General features: G+C 38.3%; 2 protein-coding genes across 2 annotated transcripts in view; one reads left to right on the top strand and one right to left on the bottom strand.

The window, feature by feature from the left end:
* LOC111341332 (ribokinase) overlaps nt 1-9,626 on the bottom strand; it is a 10,076-nt gene extending 450 nt beyond the window's left edge. Inside the window, exons 1-8 of the mRNA XM_022948292.2 lie at nt 9,506-9,626; nt 9,287-9,419; nt 4,855-4,918; nt 4,627-4,689; nt 3,621-3,785; nt 2,891-2,982; nt 1,974-2,162; nt 1-1,456 (exon numbers count right to left, since the gene is read on the bottom strand). The exon at nt 1-1,456 is cut by the window's left edge and continues 450 nt beyond it. Of these exons, the coding sequence (XP_022804027.1) occupies nt 1,247-1,456; nt 1,974-2,162; nt 2,891-2,982; nt 3,621-3,785; nt 4,627-4,689; nt 4,855-4,918; nt 9,287-9,419; nt 9,506-9,570 (981 nt within the window). The 5' untranslated portion in view covers nt 9,571-9,626 and the 3' untranslated portion in view covers nt 1-1,246. The remainder of the gene's footprint in view (nt 1,457-1,973; nt 2,163-2,890; nt 2,983-3,620; nt 3,786-4,626; nt 4,690-4,854; nt 4,919-9,286; nt 9,420-9,505) is intronic.
* Nucleotides 9,627-9,730: 104 nt separating this feature from the next.
* Nucleotides 9,731-17,257, top strand: part of LOC111341341 (actin-related protein 10) — an 18,346-nt gene continuing 10,819 nt past the window's right edge. The window contains exons 1-8 of the mRNA XM_088725266.1: nt 9,731-9,904; nt 10,415-10,487; nt 11,224-11,318; nt 12,086-12,194; nt 12,956-13,065; nt 14,832-14,897; nt 15,486-15,562; nt 17,174-17,209. Coding sequence (XP_088581392.1) covers nt 9,828-9,904; nt 10,415-10,487; nt 11,224-11,318; nt 12,086-12,194; nt 12,956-13,065; nt 14,832-14,897; nt 15,486-15,562; nt 17,174-17,209 — 643 coding nt within the window. The 5' untranslated portion in view covers nt 9,731-9,827. The remainder of the gene's footprint in view (nt 9,905-10,414; nt 10,488-11,223; nt 11,319-12,085; nt 12,195-12,955; nt 13,066-14,831; nt 14,898-15,485; nt 15,563-17,173; nt 17,210-17,257) is intronic.

Genomic DNA, 17,257 nt, shown 5'->3' with positions numbered 1-17,257 from the left:
GGCTGGAACCTGGGGGTAACATCTGCTAATGTTGTCTGGGTTAGGGTAAGGTGTAGTCCTGGGAAGGACTTTTGTCAGCAGTAGTGACCGACCTTTCAACAACCTAAGCAGAAGTCATCATCAGAGTCAAGTAAACAGTTGTGTTCAGTTGAATGCACTAAGCCCGGCAATAAGTATCTTCAACTGAAGACAAATATTCATTTGACTCTGATGATGACTTCTGCTTGTCAGTCACTATTACAGACAACAGTCTTTCTCAGACTGCACAAGCACTAAAGTTTTAGAGTTGAGTGCTCTCATTTCTATGAGTGACCAAAGAGGAATATCTCTTTAATGTATCAATACATCTCAGGCACAATGGTAATGAGGAAAAATATATATATAAATTATAGGATATTGTTTGATTGAGGCCTTGAACTCCTATGAGTGACCAAGACAGAATTTCTCCCTACAATATCGTGCAGACTAGTAATTATAATGAGAATAGAGAGAATTATAAATTAAGGGATCATTAGCTGATCCATTACCAAATTCTCTGAACTAATATCATAAGAAAGGTATTGCGGACAGTTGGGAGAATTACTAATGAGATCTTAAGAGTGAAGGGGTTCACAATAAATCTTGATTGCAAAATGGTAATGAATGTACAACACACAGCACAGATCTCAAGAGTGAAACAAATAATGATTAAAGTTCCTTTACAGTTATCTCCTTCCCTGCTGTCATTTGATCTCATCTTGCTCTGAAAATATATGTGAGTAGACAGCCAATGAAATTTAAGGGAAACTGAAGAGACTGGCTATCATCTCCAAAACTCATCACCACATCACACCAAACATTTTCATGTCACCAATAATGGAATCCACACTAGAAGTGTGCTTGTATGTGAGCAGCTTGATTACTGGTAATAATAAAGGAAAGTATTTTAACAATGGCAATGATAGATCTTTGCACCAACTGGAGTGTTCAATTAATGCATAAATTTCATCTCTAGCCAAAATTACAAAACCCATGAATATAACATAGTTGTCAGAGGTGCTTCACCTCATTTCCAACAATAGACAAGCAATTTGTTTTATACAATGCTCTTCAATATGTCACTAATATTCCTAAAGGTTGCAATTTTTTTCATTTATATTACATCTCAGACAGGTATATTTGGTGTCATTTACATGACAATAATTATCAAAGATAACAGTTACTGTATTCTTTTTAATTTAAGATCTGTTGATAATAGCTTAAAGTTTTATGTCGAGGATAGTCTGTCCCTTGAAACACTGTTGCTAAACAGAGAGGATGGTAGTTCTCGTTTAGTAGGATAGCTAGACTGTGTCCCCACAGCCAACACAGTTGCTCTGGCAATTTCACCAGATCTCCTAACAACCTCATCAAAAGGAAGGTCCTTGAATTTTGCCATGTAAAATGCAAGAGCTCCAATGAATGCATCTCCAGCTCCCTAAACAAGACCAAAAATAAAAAAAAATGTCAACTTACAAAGAAAATGGAAATTATAAATTAAAGGAACTAAAAAATCAAGGTGTTTAATATGCACTGGGGATTAGAGAATTCTGCTACTGCCACATAAAAAAAACTCTGTTTGAATTCCAAGGGCCTGAGTTATTTTTTCATTCAGAGATAGAAGATAGATACTCCTGTTTATATACCTGTTCTCCCATAATTTCTAAATTTCTCTATGAAATCTCTCAAATAAAAATTTTAACTCTAACATACCCATCAATTATGGTCACTTGGTTTAAAACCACAATAAAACACATATCTGTATCTATCTACTAGGAGTGTGCATACTCTTGATTGTTGAACAAAACTCTCCATTTCAGCACATAAGGAAATGTATAGAAGCTGTAGGGAGAATATTCTTATTGATGTTAGGGTGTAAACATAGACTACATTTGGAAAGGTGTCCATATGAAAATTAATGATTTAAACTTCAAGTTTTGACTATTCTGCATTACCGTGGTATCCACAGGTTCTGCTGCTGTGACAGGAATGTGTTTGGGTATGCGGTTTTCTTTAGTTCCAATAACAGAGCCTTTATTGCCAAGTGTGATAACTGCCCTACGAGCCCCTCTCTCCAATACCATTATCACAGCCTTCTCTGCATCTTCTATTGTTTTTACTGACAATCCTGTTAGAAGTTCAGCCTGTGACAGAAATAGCAAGTTCTTAGTCACAAAGTACATGAAATGGGGGTACGAAGGGGGGGGGGGGGGTCTGATGTCTTGCACATTGGATTCCATGTCAAAATGTCTCACTAAGAACACTAGCCAGGGTCAGAAAAAGTTCTCAGAGAGACATTTTATTCTCACTATGTTGCTCTCCACTAACACCGAGTGTATAACAGGGTGTAGCAAACAGTCTGGGGGGTTCTCTTTTTTAGCTTGGTAATAAAGCAAGGCAAACAGGAGGTTAGGAGGAAAAAAAATGACCATGTTTCCTCCTTTCTTGGTGTTCATCTTGCTACACTATCATGCTCCCAGCAAAAATGAACCTCTGATTGCAGGTTAGAAATTAGATGGAATCCTTGGGGTGCAACCATCTCTCCATTTGACAAAACAAATGGTAAAGCCATGGGGAAAGAGGAACACCATCAAATTAAAGAGCACTAAAAAGACCAAGCTATACCAAATAGGAGTACTTTTCCAGGTTAAGGGTATGTAGAATTATAAACAAGTTGTGTCTTCTATAAAGCCAGGGCTATTCTCGAACAGTGCCTGGTTAAATGCCAATAAAAATTTTGTTTTTTAATTAATCTATGTGCCATTTGACATGCACAAGATTACCTCACATTTCCAACATGATGCTTGAAAGATATAAATGTACTTAGTTTCAACAATTTAGACTTAAACATATCTATTATTTTTATTAATACCTCACTCTCATTTGCACAGAATACATCACTAAGTGCATAATAAAAATAATCCAGCCACGACAGAGCTGGTGCTGGGTTGAATATTGTTTGCACTGCAAGCAGAGAAACAGCATGGTGTTAGTCACTGAAAGGGGTTTCATGAAACTTAAACAAAAAGAATTCCAAGATTCGAATTCCAAGGTTCAAGCCCCGGCCGGACCAACACTCAAGGTCTTAAAATAATTGAGAAGAATTTGCTACCTTTCGATAACATCAAGAAATGGTTAGATATTCTAGTCTTCTCGGATAAAGACGAATAAATGGAGGTCCCGCCTCTTGCAGGGTTGGGGGTAGGAGACGTTAATTTCCCACGCACGAGATTACTGTATGATGGATGTCCCCCCCTGGGGTGGGTTGGTGGGTACAAAGGGGTTAGGTGTCAATTGGGACGAAAGTCCTGTTCCTTTCTCCTGCCATTCCCATGGCAAATTAATTAAATTCTAAATTCTGAAATAAAAAATTCCTCCTGCATGAACTGATCTGGCAGAATATCATTAACAACAGAGTGCTTAAGCAAGTTGAGGTCAGGAAGCTCTTCATCATAAGGAAAATTCTCCTTGTTCATACCAAAGGAAATGTATAGAGGAAAGTAAGGCGAACTTGTAAAATGATATCAGGGTGTAGAGGCTTGAGGAGGTTGTTGCTGAGAGCTTTGACCGTTCGAAGAAATTCCCTGCAAACTCATACTTACCACCGTTTTTCTTTGCAAGAGATAAAGTGTAGTGTGTTACTTCTGGGTTAATCTCAAGCTGACAAACACAAACTGAGGCTGATGTTATGACAGACTTTGCTCTTTTAACATCCTCTTCTGACAGAATATCATTAGCTCCGCTGACAATGACAATAGAATTTTCACCTGCAAATGCAGTGTTCCTTCAGTAATGTATATATAGCTATAATGTACTAGGGAAAGGTTGTCTGAAATCTGAGTTACACTACATGTAATTAATTGTAGTATCTTACAAATAGAGGGAAAACCAGAGGCCTATAATTAATGCTCAGTGAACTGGATCCCAAGTTGAGAGATCTGGGGTCAATGTGTTGTGTTCTTGCACAAGACTTAATTCACTCTCTCTACATCCAGGAAGATAGATGGATACCACTGGATTGGGAAGCCTAATGAAACACTGGTGGGTAACCTTGAGATGGAATGGCATCTCGTCCAGATGGGCATACTAATACTCCTAGTTGCTTCATTTTAGGAAACGGGGGTATGCTCTGGCTGGGTGGGCCTAGTATGGTCGTGGGCTTGAGAATGTTGTCTGTTTTAAATAGTGGATTGTCCTTTATTGTGCTAGAACCAGTGAATAATCTGACCGACTGTAAACACTTACAATCATACAATATTGGTCCACTGTAAAAGTACAGTACAAAAAACATATCTCACACAAGGTTCTTTTTCCTCTTACGTATCATGTGATTTTGTTGACGTCATGTTGTCACACACTTGACCTAACATGACACATTAAATAATGCCACAAGCAAAGACTCTAATAGAAATACCATACATGTCACAAGTAGTAAATTCTTGATCATTGCCAACAGTCTATGGCAAAGTTAAGTCCAGGGATGGTTAATGATGAAAGTAGGAAAAGTCAACAAATGGAATAAGGGAAAGTCAAAATTATTTTGCTAAATTTAACAACAACTACTTCCCAATACTGGATGTTACCACTCAACAAATGTAATTCAGTTACCATTTGAATTCACTGAAATAGGAGCAACTCCAGTCGCAGCCTCTTTAGTGATTTCCACATGATCTAAAAAAAGGCAACAAAAAAACTGCAGACTGACTAGTAAACAGATCAGGAGTTTGGATTTCCAGCACTTGATCAACATATTAATTCCATTAAATACCAAGAAGAATTGAAACAATCTTGATAACAAGCGAGTTCCTACTACCAATAAATTTTAACCATGCTTACCTGTATTGACTTCGTGTTGCTTAAAATTTTCAATATATCGATGTCCAAAAGAATCATCACCAACCTGCGACAAAATGGCAGAGGAGGCACGGTAAGAATACCTCAAGATTTACATTTACTATAAAATTTCACCCCCAGAGTTGATGGCATTTCCCTTCTCCTTTCATTACAATAACTGAAGATGGTATTTCAGAAACCATATTACAATGAGATGTAAATAATATACAAAATGCAATGTAAGTAAGATAAAGAATAAAAATTATCATAAATAAAGAATAATTTTAGATGTGCCTTAAAAAATAAACTAACAACTGCATTGCTAAGTGGAGATTGAGTGCATGAAATATCTAGGAGCTTCCACTATTAGCAGCCAGCTCCTAGATGGAGACTTCTCCCACGGCTGGCAAACCCTGGCAACCCAGCCATGAGCCCCCACACACGAAGGGGAAATAGGCACCCATCACACTGAATAAACAGTGGAACGAGGAGGGAATGGGTGGGGGAAAACTGCCTAGGAATGCTGCAAGTACATGCTCAAAGCACATGCAAGAAAGCCTCAGATGAAGAGCAAGTGGAATTCTGATGCATGCACATATGCAAAAAACCCCTGTCCACCAGAGAACACTGAATCAGATGCTCTTTGTTATTAACTCTGTTAAATTGCATTTAACTGCATGTAAAATGCATATGATAGAATTCCCACTGTAATTACCATATATCTTTTTAAAACTCGTGAAGTGATTAATATGTAACTTCTCCCAAAGGTATCCATATGTTATCTAGCAAGCAGGTACTGAGAATACTCCAAGTTATCAGATAGAGGTTATCTTGATCTAACACCAATTCTTGTGACAGATTTGCAAGGAAATGTGTAGCAACCAGATCTTGGGAGTTAAAGAATTAAGTTATATACTTTCCCATAGAGTATACAAAACATTGTTCATCAGATATTAAGTCTAGAACTTGAGTAGTTGAAGTGGTAGCTGAGCAACATGTGCATTCATTATAAAAGGTTGAAAACAAATTACCTGCTAGCTAAATAGACATCATAGTAATTTATTCATGAAAAATTCCAATTAATAAAAATTCTTGATGGTAAATCAACCCTTGACCAAGAAGAAATGTATACAAGCTTATCAGATACAAGAATTTCCTACTGTCTGTAAATTTAAGCACCTAAATGGCAGTGTTGACTGTAAGCTCAAGTTTGTCGTTGCGCCTGGCAGTTTTCACGCACTAGTTTAGGGCCCAGCCCGCCGCAACTAAGCCACACGTGTTATGGTCGCCATTTTTAGTGACGACCTTGAGTAAGTCGAGTTAGTTCAAGTTTCTTAGTGTGTTCTACATTTTATCGGGGCAAAACATGTTTTGTAAGTACTATTCCTATTGTTTGGTTTGTTTTTAATTCAGTGCTACCTTTCTCCATTGCATCGTTTGTTTCAAATTCCTTTTACCTTTTAGGAACTGTGTAATCCTTCGAGTAAATCACCATGAAATAAAAGAAGATTGGTACGCTTTCACAACATATTTGTGTCCCTGACGGATTTAAAGTGATTTAGTGTCTACATTGACACCTTTGCAACAATAAATATTAAAAGATTATATTTCAGTAATTAAAGCAACATTAGGAAATGTTTATTCTAGATTAATGAACAGATTGACTGCAGGAACAAAAATAATATTCTAAAGGCATAGGGTAAAATATGGACTGGATTGTACTATTTTCTGGACCATTTTTTGGACCATTTTTTGGACCATTTTTTTGGACCATTTTTTTAGACCATTTTTGGGACCATTTTTTTAGACCATTTTTTTGAACCATTTTTTTGAACAATTTTATAAGGGGAAGGCACACCTTTAGTACTCAGGGAGGGGTGAGTGCAGTCAACAAGTACTGAGGGAGGGGTGGGGGAAAAGTGTTACTAATCAGGGAGGGGTGGTAGGTGGTTGTAATTGTACACACTACTGGTTAATGGAGCTTTTACTCGATTGTACTAATTATTTTAATCGGTTTTTCAACTGACTTTTATCAAAATCTTTGCACTGGGCCACGGCGTTTCTTAAGGGAAAATGTGAAGCAACTGATAGTGCACACACAAACCGACTTAAAAGGCACACAGATAACTCAACAGTGGAGGATTGTAAACGCAGTATTTTAAATATAATTTAAAGTCCAGTGTTTACATGGCAGTTTCACTTTCGCATAACGGAAATTCCGAGATCTCATCTGATGACACTATTGACAAAAGGAAGAGAGATAAATCTGGTAATTACACACTATATACACGTTTTTTGAGGTGTGCGGTCTGTGGTCTGCAGTCTGCGTTTTCGAGGTCTGCGTTAACGAGACACCTGAGAGAATACTGCTTTGTACGATTGTACAAAAAATTAAAATTGCAATAGCACTTGTGAATTCTATATTTGCAGCTAATTTATAAAGTCAAGGGCCAAGGAACAGAAATTCCGTGATCTCATCTGACAACATCAATAACAAAAAGAAGAGAGATAAATCTGGTAATTACACACTGTGACCCACTGTACACAAAACGGAACACTGATGGTGCACAAGTCGACTCAAAATGCATATGCATAACCTATGCCAGACTGGTAACTCAACAGTGGAGGATCGTAAACACGATATTTTCAATAAGAACTAAAGTCCAGTGTTTACGAGGCAATTTCGCTTTCGCATGACTAAAAAATTAAAGAAATGCCATGGCCCAGCACAAAAATGTTGATGTATGAGAAGTCAGTCGAAAAGCTGATTAAAATAATTATTACGATCGAGTAAAAGCTCCATTAACCAGTAGTGCTTACAATAAAAACCACCTACCACCCCTCCCTGAGTAGTAACACCCTTCCCCCACCCCTCCCTCAGTACTTGTTGACTGCACCCACCCCTTCCTGAGTACTAAAGGTGTGCCTCCCCCCTTATAAAATGGTCCAAAAAAGTGGTCCAAAAGTGGTCAGAAAAATGGTCCAAAAAATAGTTCAGTTCAGTCCAGTCCACTCCATATTTTACCCTATGCCTGTTCTAAACACACCAATGCTGTGTAGGTCACACCACTTTCTCATCCCAATTAAAATTATATCAACAAAGGATTGAGTTACGACCACAGGAAGCCTTCATAAACAGCCATTATTCCAGAAGAAAAGCTCTTCAAAATTTCACATTTCATAGGATATTAGGCAAATAAATAACAAAAGTTCAGCCAAGGATTAATTAAACTGATTTCAAATATTTGTCACCTAAACGCTAAACATGGAAAATGATTAAATTTGGTGGACAGGACATTAGCATAGCCATCTCTGCTTGAAAACAACATTCTTTCTGCCAAAACTGTCAACTTCGTCGTCACTCGAGCAAAAGAGATAAATAATCAGTGGTCCCCCTCTCTGAATGGAGGCACTTATATCAAAAGGGCAAACAATATTTTCAATTTTCCTCTATCTGTCTGCGCGACAGCTGCTCAGCAGGAGTTTCAAAATTTGCATTTCAATGAAATGAACTTACAAAAATCAGCAAGTAAATGACGTTGTCCCCGTAATCAATTATATTACCACAGTGATAAACAGAAGATTAATGACTCAAGCCAAACGAAATGACTTCGTTTACTGATCAGTTGTGAAAGGAGTGTTTCGTTACTATAAATTACATTGTACAGAACACAAATTTCTGCCACGTATCTTATAAACATATGGCTCATCTCCCGAGTCACTCATTAGATTAACGCAAGCAGCATTTAAATATAATTATTTACTTGGTATGGCTTCACAAAGCTGTTTACCAATGACAACGAATTTAGAAAAAGAAAGACTAATGCATAATGCGGTTTTCATTTCTGGTTATTTACAAATTTACCGCACTAATACCTGATTATTTCAGAGTTGGGATGAATGATTCTAGCTCAGTTACAAAATTTATATTATATATGCGTTCGATTTTCTGGTACTTAAACAACACCTCGTCATTCTGAATCATACCTTGTCCTAAGACACTGTTCAGAGTTTGATGTATAGAGCACCAGTGCGAAACGTTCAAGCACATGACTTTGCCCAATCCATCATATCATAGGCAAGAACACAAGCCCAGTCTGACTGAAACCTTCATAAAAATTGATCCGGTTATTTTAATTAGAAGGTTTTTACTAAACACAAATGCTTAATGAATGGGAAAAATATACCGCGCAATACCCGATGAACAAGGAAATCATTTCACGGCATTCCGATGAACATTTTATCTAAACCAGCACTTTTAATAACACGAAATTAGGAATAGGCGCTTAAACTGGATAAACACACATGGCGCGGTTTAGAATGTGCCTTGCGTGTGAGCTTACCGGCGCGTACAACTATTGACTGACTGGATCTTCCATATTCATAAATCAATATTGCATACTTCTTCTCCTGGAAGATAAATATCTGTACTCACTTTGGCAACCATTGCAGTTTTAGCCCCTAGCCGAGCTGCCATCACACACTGATTCGCACCTTTTCCTCCAAACCCCATCACAAATTTATCGCCGTGAATGGTTTCGCCAGCTTTGGGGAGCCGAGGAACATAGCTAAAAAGAGCAAAATCGACATAGTTAAATAAATGAACAATGCACGTAACTATTTCAGAAAATCTTAACGTCTTCACATGTCCAACCTCACGAGGTCTGTCATGCAGGAGCCAACAACCACCACATCGAACTCCTTGGCTCCTCCCGCCATTTTGAAGCGGGTCAGACAAGTGAGGTCTGACAAGTATTTCGCTAAGTCGAAACCGGAAACCAAGGAGAAGAAAAATCCGAAAGAAGACTGAGCTTTACCGGAAGTAGAATTTTCATTTTGAAACCGCTGATGCCCAATGCGATTGTCGAGAGAGAGTCTGGGTATGAGTTTGGTCGAAATCGACTCAGAACTCCAATAATTTTATTTTCTGTGCATAGAATGATTCTGAGTTGTCTATGTGAAATGAGAGCCAGATAATGCCTTTGTTTGACGTTATTGGACTTGGAGCAGAAAAATACGCTGTTGTCATTGACATCGGAGCCGCCTATACGAAGTAAGAAGGGTCCATACATCGCAAAATTTGTGTCAAGTTGGGTGTAAAATGTTGGCCACGATATACTTGCCAATGCTGGTAGAAATCAGCTATTGAAATAGATTACAGTGGACTTTTTGTTACTTTGTGTTGTTGTTTTACTTGGGTGTTATCTTAACTCTTAACCTTTTCAGGATCTAGCTTGACAAAATACTGGGTAATCTGTTTTCGTGCAGGTCCACATAAGGACGTAATGTCTTGCCTATCCCTCAACCTGCTTTATTAAATAAACTATGATGATGATGATGATGATGATGATGATGTTTTCAGTGATCAAGGCAAAGATAATTCTTTCCACTAGCTAACAAAGGATTAGTTTGCTAGTAGTGTTTTCTTTACCTCTTGCAAGACATTCCAATCGGTTATAAACACGAAAAATATAAATTACACTCTATCTTTTGATCGAAATATTTGTAAAACCATATAATTATTCGATTTATCGAAATTCGATTCTATTTTTTATTTTTTCAGATGTGGCTTTGCCTCAGAAACAAGTCCTCGCCACATCATTCGAAGTGTCATTACACACACGATAAATGGAGAGGTATCTACTTATAACAATCTCTGTTGAAAGACATTGCCTTCCAATGTTTGAGAAACAGTCTGTTACAAGCTACCAACAAGTTAAGCATTTCCTTTTGAATCGGTTAAGAGATTTGAGCAAAATTGCTGCACTATAGTTAACAATTATTCCACGAGCGCGCGTTGGATATGAGATGATAGATAGCCAACGAGGCACGTAGCGCCGAGTTGGCTATAATCATCTCATATCCAACAAGCGTGAGTGGAATAATTGTTTTATTAAAAAAGCGCCCCCACGATATTAGACAAATCTTCTCGACTTTATTTTGTTAGAAGAAATCGGATGTTACAATGTACAGATATTAGATTATGGTATATTGGCTCATATACCATAATGGCTAAGCCAATAAAAAGTCTTGAATTGTATTATCCATTGATCCAGTTTTTAATAATTAACAATTATTCCATGAGCGCGCATTGGATATGAGATGATAGATAGCCAATGAGGTGAGGGGGGAGGGGGAGGAGGGGGGGAAGGCGGGGAGACAGGAGATGGACTGGCATTGCATCCTAACCAACACGAGTGGCAATATCCTGGTTTCTCTATTCTTTATAAACAGGATAAGCTCAAGCCAAATTAGATCTTGGCTCGATTGCCAGCTTTAACCCTACTTAAAAGAAATGCCACACCAGCAAGTAACAAATTTTATTTGTGACAAGGTACAGAATTTACTGTTTTTTTTTTTTCCTTTGTCTAGACAGAAACTGTGGATGTTGTCAGCCATGAACAAGACAAAAGGCCAGATGAATTATATGCTATCCTTAGAGACTTTCTTCATCAAGTTTATTTCAGGTACAGTAAGGTTGTGTGTAAATAATTATGCTTATAAGAGAAACAAGTTTTTGCATAGGATTAATCATTTTCCTAACTTAAATTGTTTTTTAAAAAAAAAAAAAACAATTTCCTTTGTCTCTCAAGTGTACATTTTCCTAAATCAAAAAGTGGTTCTACACAGCTCCGGATAGCTGTAGGACTCTAAGAAAACCAACTGCAATTAGTTTTTGTATTAAGGTAGAAAATCATCGGTCTGTACCAAACTGTGGAGGGATGCAGCAAAATTGAATAATGATTTATTTATTTGATCACTTTCACCAGAGTGTGGTGAGGGTCACACAACAGAGCGAGGTTCCAAATTAAGTGTGCTCAATATCCCGCCCATCCCACCCCAGGGGAGGACACCCATCACACAGTAATCTCATGTGTGGGAAATTAATGTCTCCTACCCCAACCCTGCAGGAGACGGGACCTCCATTTATTCATCCCTATCCAAGAAGACTAGAATATCTAACCATTTCTTGATGTTATAGAAAGGTAGCAAATTCTTCTCAATTATTTTAAGACCCTGAGTGTTGGTCCGGCCGGGGCTCGAACCCTCGACCTCCTGCACAATGGTCCAGCGCTCTATCCATTGAACTAACCGGGAGGTGGTTATGATCATGTTATTATTTCCTTTAATAGAGATGGGAGGGACTTGCATGATGGGTTTCTAGTTGATATCTCCTCTGTTTCATCCTGTCCTGCAGTCAATAACTCTTCTGTTTAATCCTTGTCCTTTTCAGGTACCTTCTTGTAAACCCACGGGACAGACGAGTTGTTATTTGTGAGTCAGTGCTTTGTTCTACACTTTGGAGAAATACCATTGCCAAAGTCCTTTTCAAGCACTTTGAGGTGATGCCACTTAAAAAGATTAACTAATTGAAAATAATTATGACAAAATTAGATATATTAAATGTTTTTTCTAGTATGTGAGAAAAGAAGATCATAACCTAACCAGACAAAACTGTCATTCTTAGTACTTAATAAATGTTTGAAGTTCTACAGTTAAGCATGTTGATTAAATGGATGATTCAGTTAAGGCCTTGAGTTACTGTAATTTCTACTTTATTCCCTGATGATGCCGTAGATCTGTGAAAGCTTGGAATGAAAAGGATTTAAAGTAACTCAGGGCTTCAATTAAGTTGTCTGTTGTTATAGAACGTTTACACCCATTATTGGGATTTTGCTTGTTTTGTTACATTTCGCATGACAAGCGGCGCACTAAGTGAGTTGTTGGTTCTTTACCTCTAATAGAGATCGGTAGAATGTAACCGGAAATATTGACAAAGAATGCGTAGAACGATTGACAAACAATGATGTAATTAACTAGATAATTGCTAGTGAAACCACGTGTTAAGATTAACGATAATAAGATTTGTCTAACAGACCCATGCAACAGGAATCAGTGAGATCAACTGATTAGGAAATTAATAGACAACTAAGCCCTATCCGGCCACACTGGACCTACGTATCTGGGTGTGGATATCTGTAGCCAATAAAAGTGGCACTTGTAATCCTAAGTTAGTCAGATCGTAGGGCAGAACATGCATGTTGTGAGCTGTTTAGTACTTAAAGAATCCCTTAACAATTCAGCTTTATGATTTTGCTTGCAGGTACCTTCAGTACTGTTTGCACCCCATCACCTTTTAGCACTCTTTACTCTCGGAATACCGTCAGGACTAGTCTTGGACTGTGGCTTCACAGAGACCATCGTTTTACCAATATCCTTTTCAGTGATGCATCATTGCATTGGCAATTAGCCTTTACTTAGTTCTTATTAACTGAACAGGAGGTCTGTATGGGAGAATCTTGACCGAGGTCGCCAGTACAGACCAAACGCAGTGGCCGGGTCTGTACCAGTGACCGAGGTCAAGAGTCTCCCATACAGACTGACCTAGCTAGCTCGGTTAATAAGATGTTTATTATAATTTATGGCTGTGTCTTATAATTATGCCAATTTTTATATTCTTTGTACCTTTTTTTCCTTGACCGGTCTAGATGCCAGTCTAGATGCCGGTCTAGATGCCGGTCTAGATGCCGGTCTAGATGCCGGTCTAGATGCCGGTCTAGATGGGAAAATCTAGACCGCTTTCAGTATTGACTTCAGCCAATCAAATTCATGAATTCGGTAGTTCTCAGTCCTTGTGAGACACAGTCATATAATAAACCCACATACAAAATTGATCTTCTCCATACTGTTCCCTGTACATTTCCTATGTTGCTGACAAGGAAAGTTTCTTTTTAAATCACGAGCTTCTTTAGATTGCAATCATTTTCCCTATTCTCCTAACCTTTGAATGTTTGATTCAGTAGAAATGCTGGAAGGAAATTAGATCTTAGTCGCTCGTAGGGGTTAATGGATTAAGGACAGAAAGAGGATCAAAAACTTGCCATTCATTTTTGTTCTTTCTCTGTAAGGTGATCAACTAGAATTTAATGTTATTTTCAGGCTTGTCATGAACGATCTTGAACATGTCAAAGTGTAGTGTAATCATCGTGGTGAGTGTCGGTGGTGGTGACTAATGTTTTGACAATCTGTGCGGAAGTCATCATCAGAGTCAAGTGAATAGGTGATGCCACTTAAAAAGATTAACTAATTGAAAATAATTATGACAAAATTAGATTTATTAAAAATTTTTTTTCTAGTATGTGAGACCATTGAGCTAACCGCCTCCTGGTTAGCTCAATGGATAGAGCGCTGGACTGTTGTGCGGGAGGTTGAGGGTTCAAGCCCTGGCCCGACCAACACGCAGGGTCTTAAAATAATTGAGAAAAATTTGCTACCTTTCTATAACATCAAGAGATGGTTAGATATTCTAGTCTTCTCGGATAGGGATGAATAAATGGAGGTCCCGTCTCCTGCAGGGTTGGGGTAGGAGACATTAATTTGCCACACACGAGATTACTGTGTGATGGATGTCCTCCCCTGGGGTGGGATGGGTGGGAAGGTGAGATCGATAGACTGAAGCGGCTGCCAGAGGTGCCTGATATGATGACGCCTTACACTGCACCCGTAATTCAGCCTCTGGGCTGCAAGTGGTCAGATGTAAACTATATTCATATTCAATAGTTGTTGTCTGTAGAATGTTCTTAGTCCAGTTTGTGTGAAATGATTGGTCGGTTTTGCCGTGATGTCATTAGCTGTAAAACTCAAGTGGCAGAGATCAGTTGGGATTGGTCTGATTGACTCTGATGATGACTTCCACACAGGTTGTTGAAATTTCAGTCACCACCACTGACAACAGTCCTTCTCAGGACTACCTTCACATAGATGATCACACTACACTTTCACATGTTACCCCCAGGTTCAAACCATTTAATGATCTTGAACATGTTATGCAACTGATCACAGCGCACCATTGAGTTGAGCCAGTCTTGTCACAAAGTGATCGTAAGGATTGAATAACTTGTATGTGTCCACTCAGTTTACTTGCAATTGATGTTATATCACTTATTACCTCCTTGACTCATTTGATTCTGGTATCACATTTATGAAGGAACTGCCATTCTCAAAGCTGTAGAAACAATCCCTCTTGGATCAAAAGCCATTCACAAGTGAGTAAAGTTTCATTGTATCCACATGGTTTTCTGTATGTAATCGTTATGAATAAAAACGAAAATAGGTAAAAGCCAAAGTCTGTTGGAAATAATGCAAAAACTAGCCGTACTATGATTGTAGCTGGATTGAAATAACACATTAACATAATGCAAACTCTTCCAGATTACCTGGGAGTCTCTGCAACAGAACGAATCCCCTGGTCTCTCATATGGTTTACCGAATCTCTGGGATAAAAGCTTGCTTCACTGTAATCTGATTTGATACCCAGATTTACTAAAATCAAAACAATTTTAGTTTTACAAACTTGTCTCATCATTAATATTTTCTTAAAGCATTTTTAGTGCAACCATCTCCAAACAGAAACCAAACAAAAGCGTTCTTCACTTTCTTGGGAAGGTATATCGATTTGGTTGGGGGGCATCAATCTTTTAGGTGGAGGAAGGGTGCTCCTGAATTGATGCTGTGGTGGCATATAGGAGAAAAATCACCATAATTTAGATCTTCACAGAGTGGCATTTCTGACACAGTGATCAATTAGGGTTCATCCACTTTCTAAAGTTGGGATAATTTTTTGTTTACTACAGGCACCTGGAGGAACAACTGATGGATAGAAGTCTGGTGCAAATAGAAACTGGAATAAAGCCTTTGTCATCTGTTATGAGTAAGCTTGAGACACTACCGCGCTATTCTGTCTGTTCTTCTTGATTTTAGTCTAAGCTTTTAATTCATGGCACAACAGAGGTTGGTGACTGTCTAGAAAGCCATTGTTTGCCAGACTTTGCCAGCAGTTACTAGCAGGTGAAACAGCAAATCTACAACTCTTTATTGTGAGAGGATCACTAAAACTGTTACATTCATTAATCAAAGCTGGCTATTGAATGTTTTGAATTGGCTCAAACATGAGCTAATAACTCATGGTGTATATGTGCACGACCCTTCGCAGTAAAGCACTATTTGAGCAATAGTGAAAATCAGACCTGAAAATTTCAGGCCTGTACGGGATTCGAACCACTGACCTCTGCGATACTAGTGCAGCGCTCTACCAATTGAGCTAACAAGCCAACTGGGAGCAGGCCATCAAATTAATTCGACTTAAACCCGTAGAAGATAAATCAAACAACAACAAACATATGAAACATATGTATGAACTGCGGTTATGAAACGTATATGTGCACGACCCTTCGCAGTAAAGCACTATTTGAGCAATAGTGAAAATCAGACCTGAAAATTTCAGGCCTGTACGGGATTCGAACCACTGACCTCTGCAATACTAGTGCAGCGCTCTACCAATTGAGCTAACAAGCCAACTGGGAGCAGGCCATCAAATTAATTCGACTTAAACCCGTAGAAGATAAATCAAACAACAACAAACATATGAAACATATGTATGAACTGCGGTTATGAAACGTATATGTGCACGACCCTTCGCAGTAAAGCACTATTTGAGCAATAGTGAAAATCAGACCTGAAAATTTCAGGCCTGTACGGGATTCGAACCACTGACCTCTGCGATACTAGTGCAGCGCTCTACCAATTGAGCTAACAAGCCAACTGGGAGCAGGCCATCAAATTAATTCGACTTAAACCCATAGAAGATAAATCAAACAACAACAAACATATGAAACATATGTATGAACTGCGGTTATGAAACTCATGGTGTATAGTTTTTTGGCTTGAATTACATAGATTGAGCATTTGAACCTTGAACAGTCACAGTGACTACAATATTATATGAATTACAATTGATCACACTGGCTTAATGCAAATATGCTGTTAAATTTTTTTCAGGTTTTATCAACTGAGATGTTGGATAAAATATTGTGACTTGGCCAGCATTAGCCCTTCATCATTCACTCTGAAAAAGTGCTAATGCTCAAATGCCAGCTTAAGAAATACTCTGAGCACTATGGCCAATTCACATCATCAACTCGTTTGATAAAACCAGAACTGATTATCTTGTAATACCCTCACCAACACAGCAACACAGTTTTTTGAAGAAAGCTACCCCCTTTATTTAAAATGTTTTCAGACAGGTATGTTGTAGTGTCTGTAAAGCTGAGTATCAGGGGTTTCATTAAAGTTTTCAGCAGGAGGGCAACTGGGTTTCAAGGGCGGGCAAAACTTTTTAACTGAACTTCTTTATAACATAAACTTTCCTCCAGATGGTCAAACCAGGTGGGAAAAACTGTCCTCACAACCTGTCAATTTGCCCGGTGCCCCAGCCCTTAACGAAACCCCTGTGAGTATACATATGCTTTGTTTACTTTCCCAGATTCTGTTGGAACAGAAACCCTAGAGGACATTAAAGGTAAGATAAGCAAATGCTCATGTAATAACACTGGCATTCCTCTGCATC

Source organism: Stylophora pistillata, chromosome 6, assembly GCF_964205215.1.
Source record: "Stylophora pistillata chromosome 6, jaStyPist1.2, whole genome shotgun sequence".
NCBI lineage: Eukaryota > Metazoa > Cnidaria > Anthozoa > Scleractinia > Pocilloporidae > Stylophora > Stylophora pistillata.
Note: the sequence above shows the minus strand (reverse complement) of the source record. Positions and strands in the feature narration are given on the sequence as shown.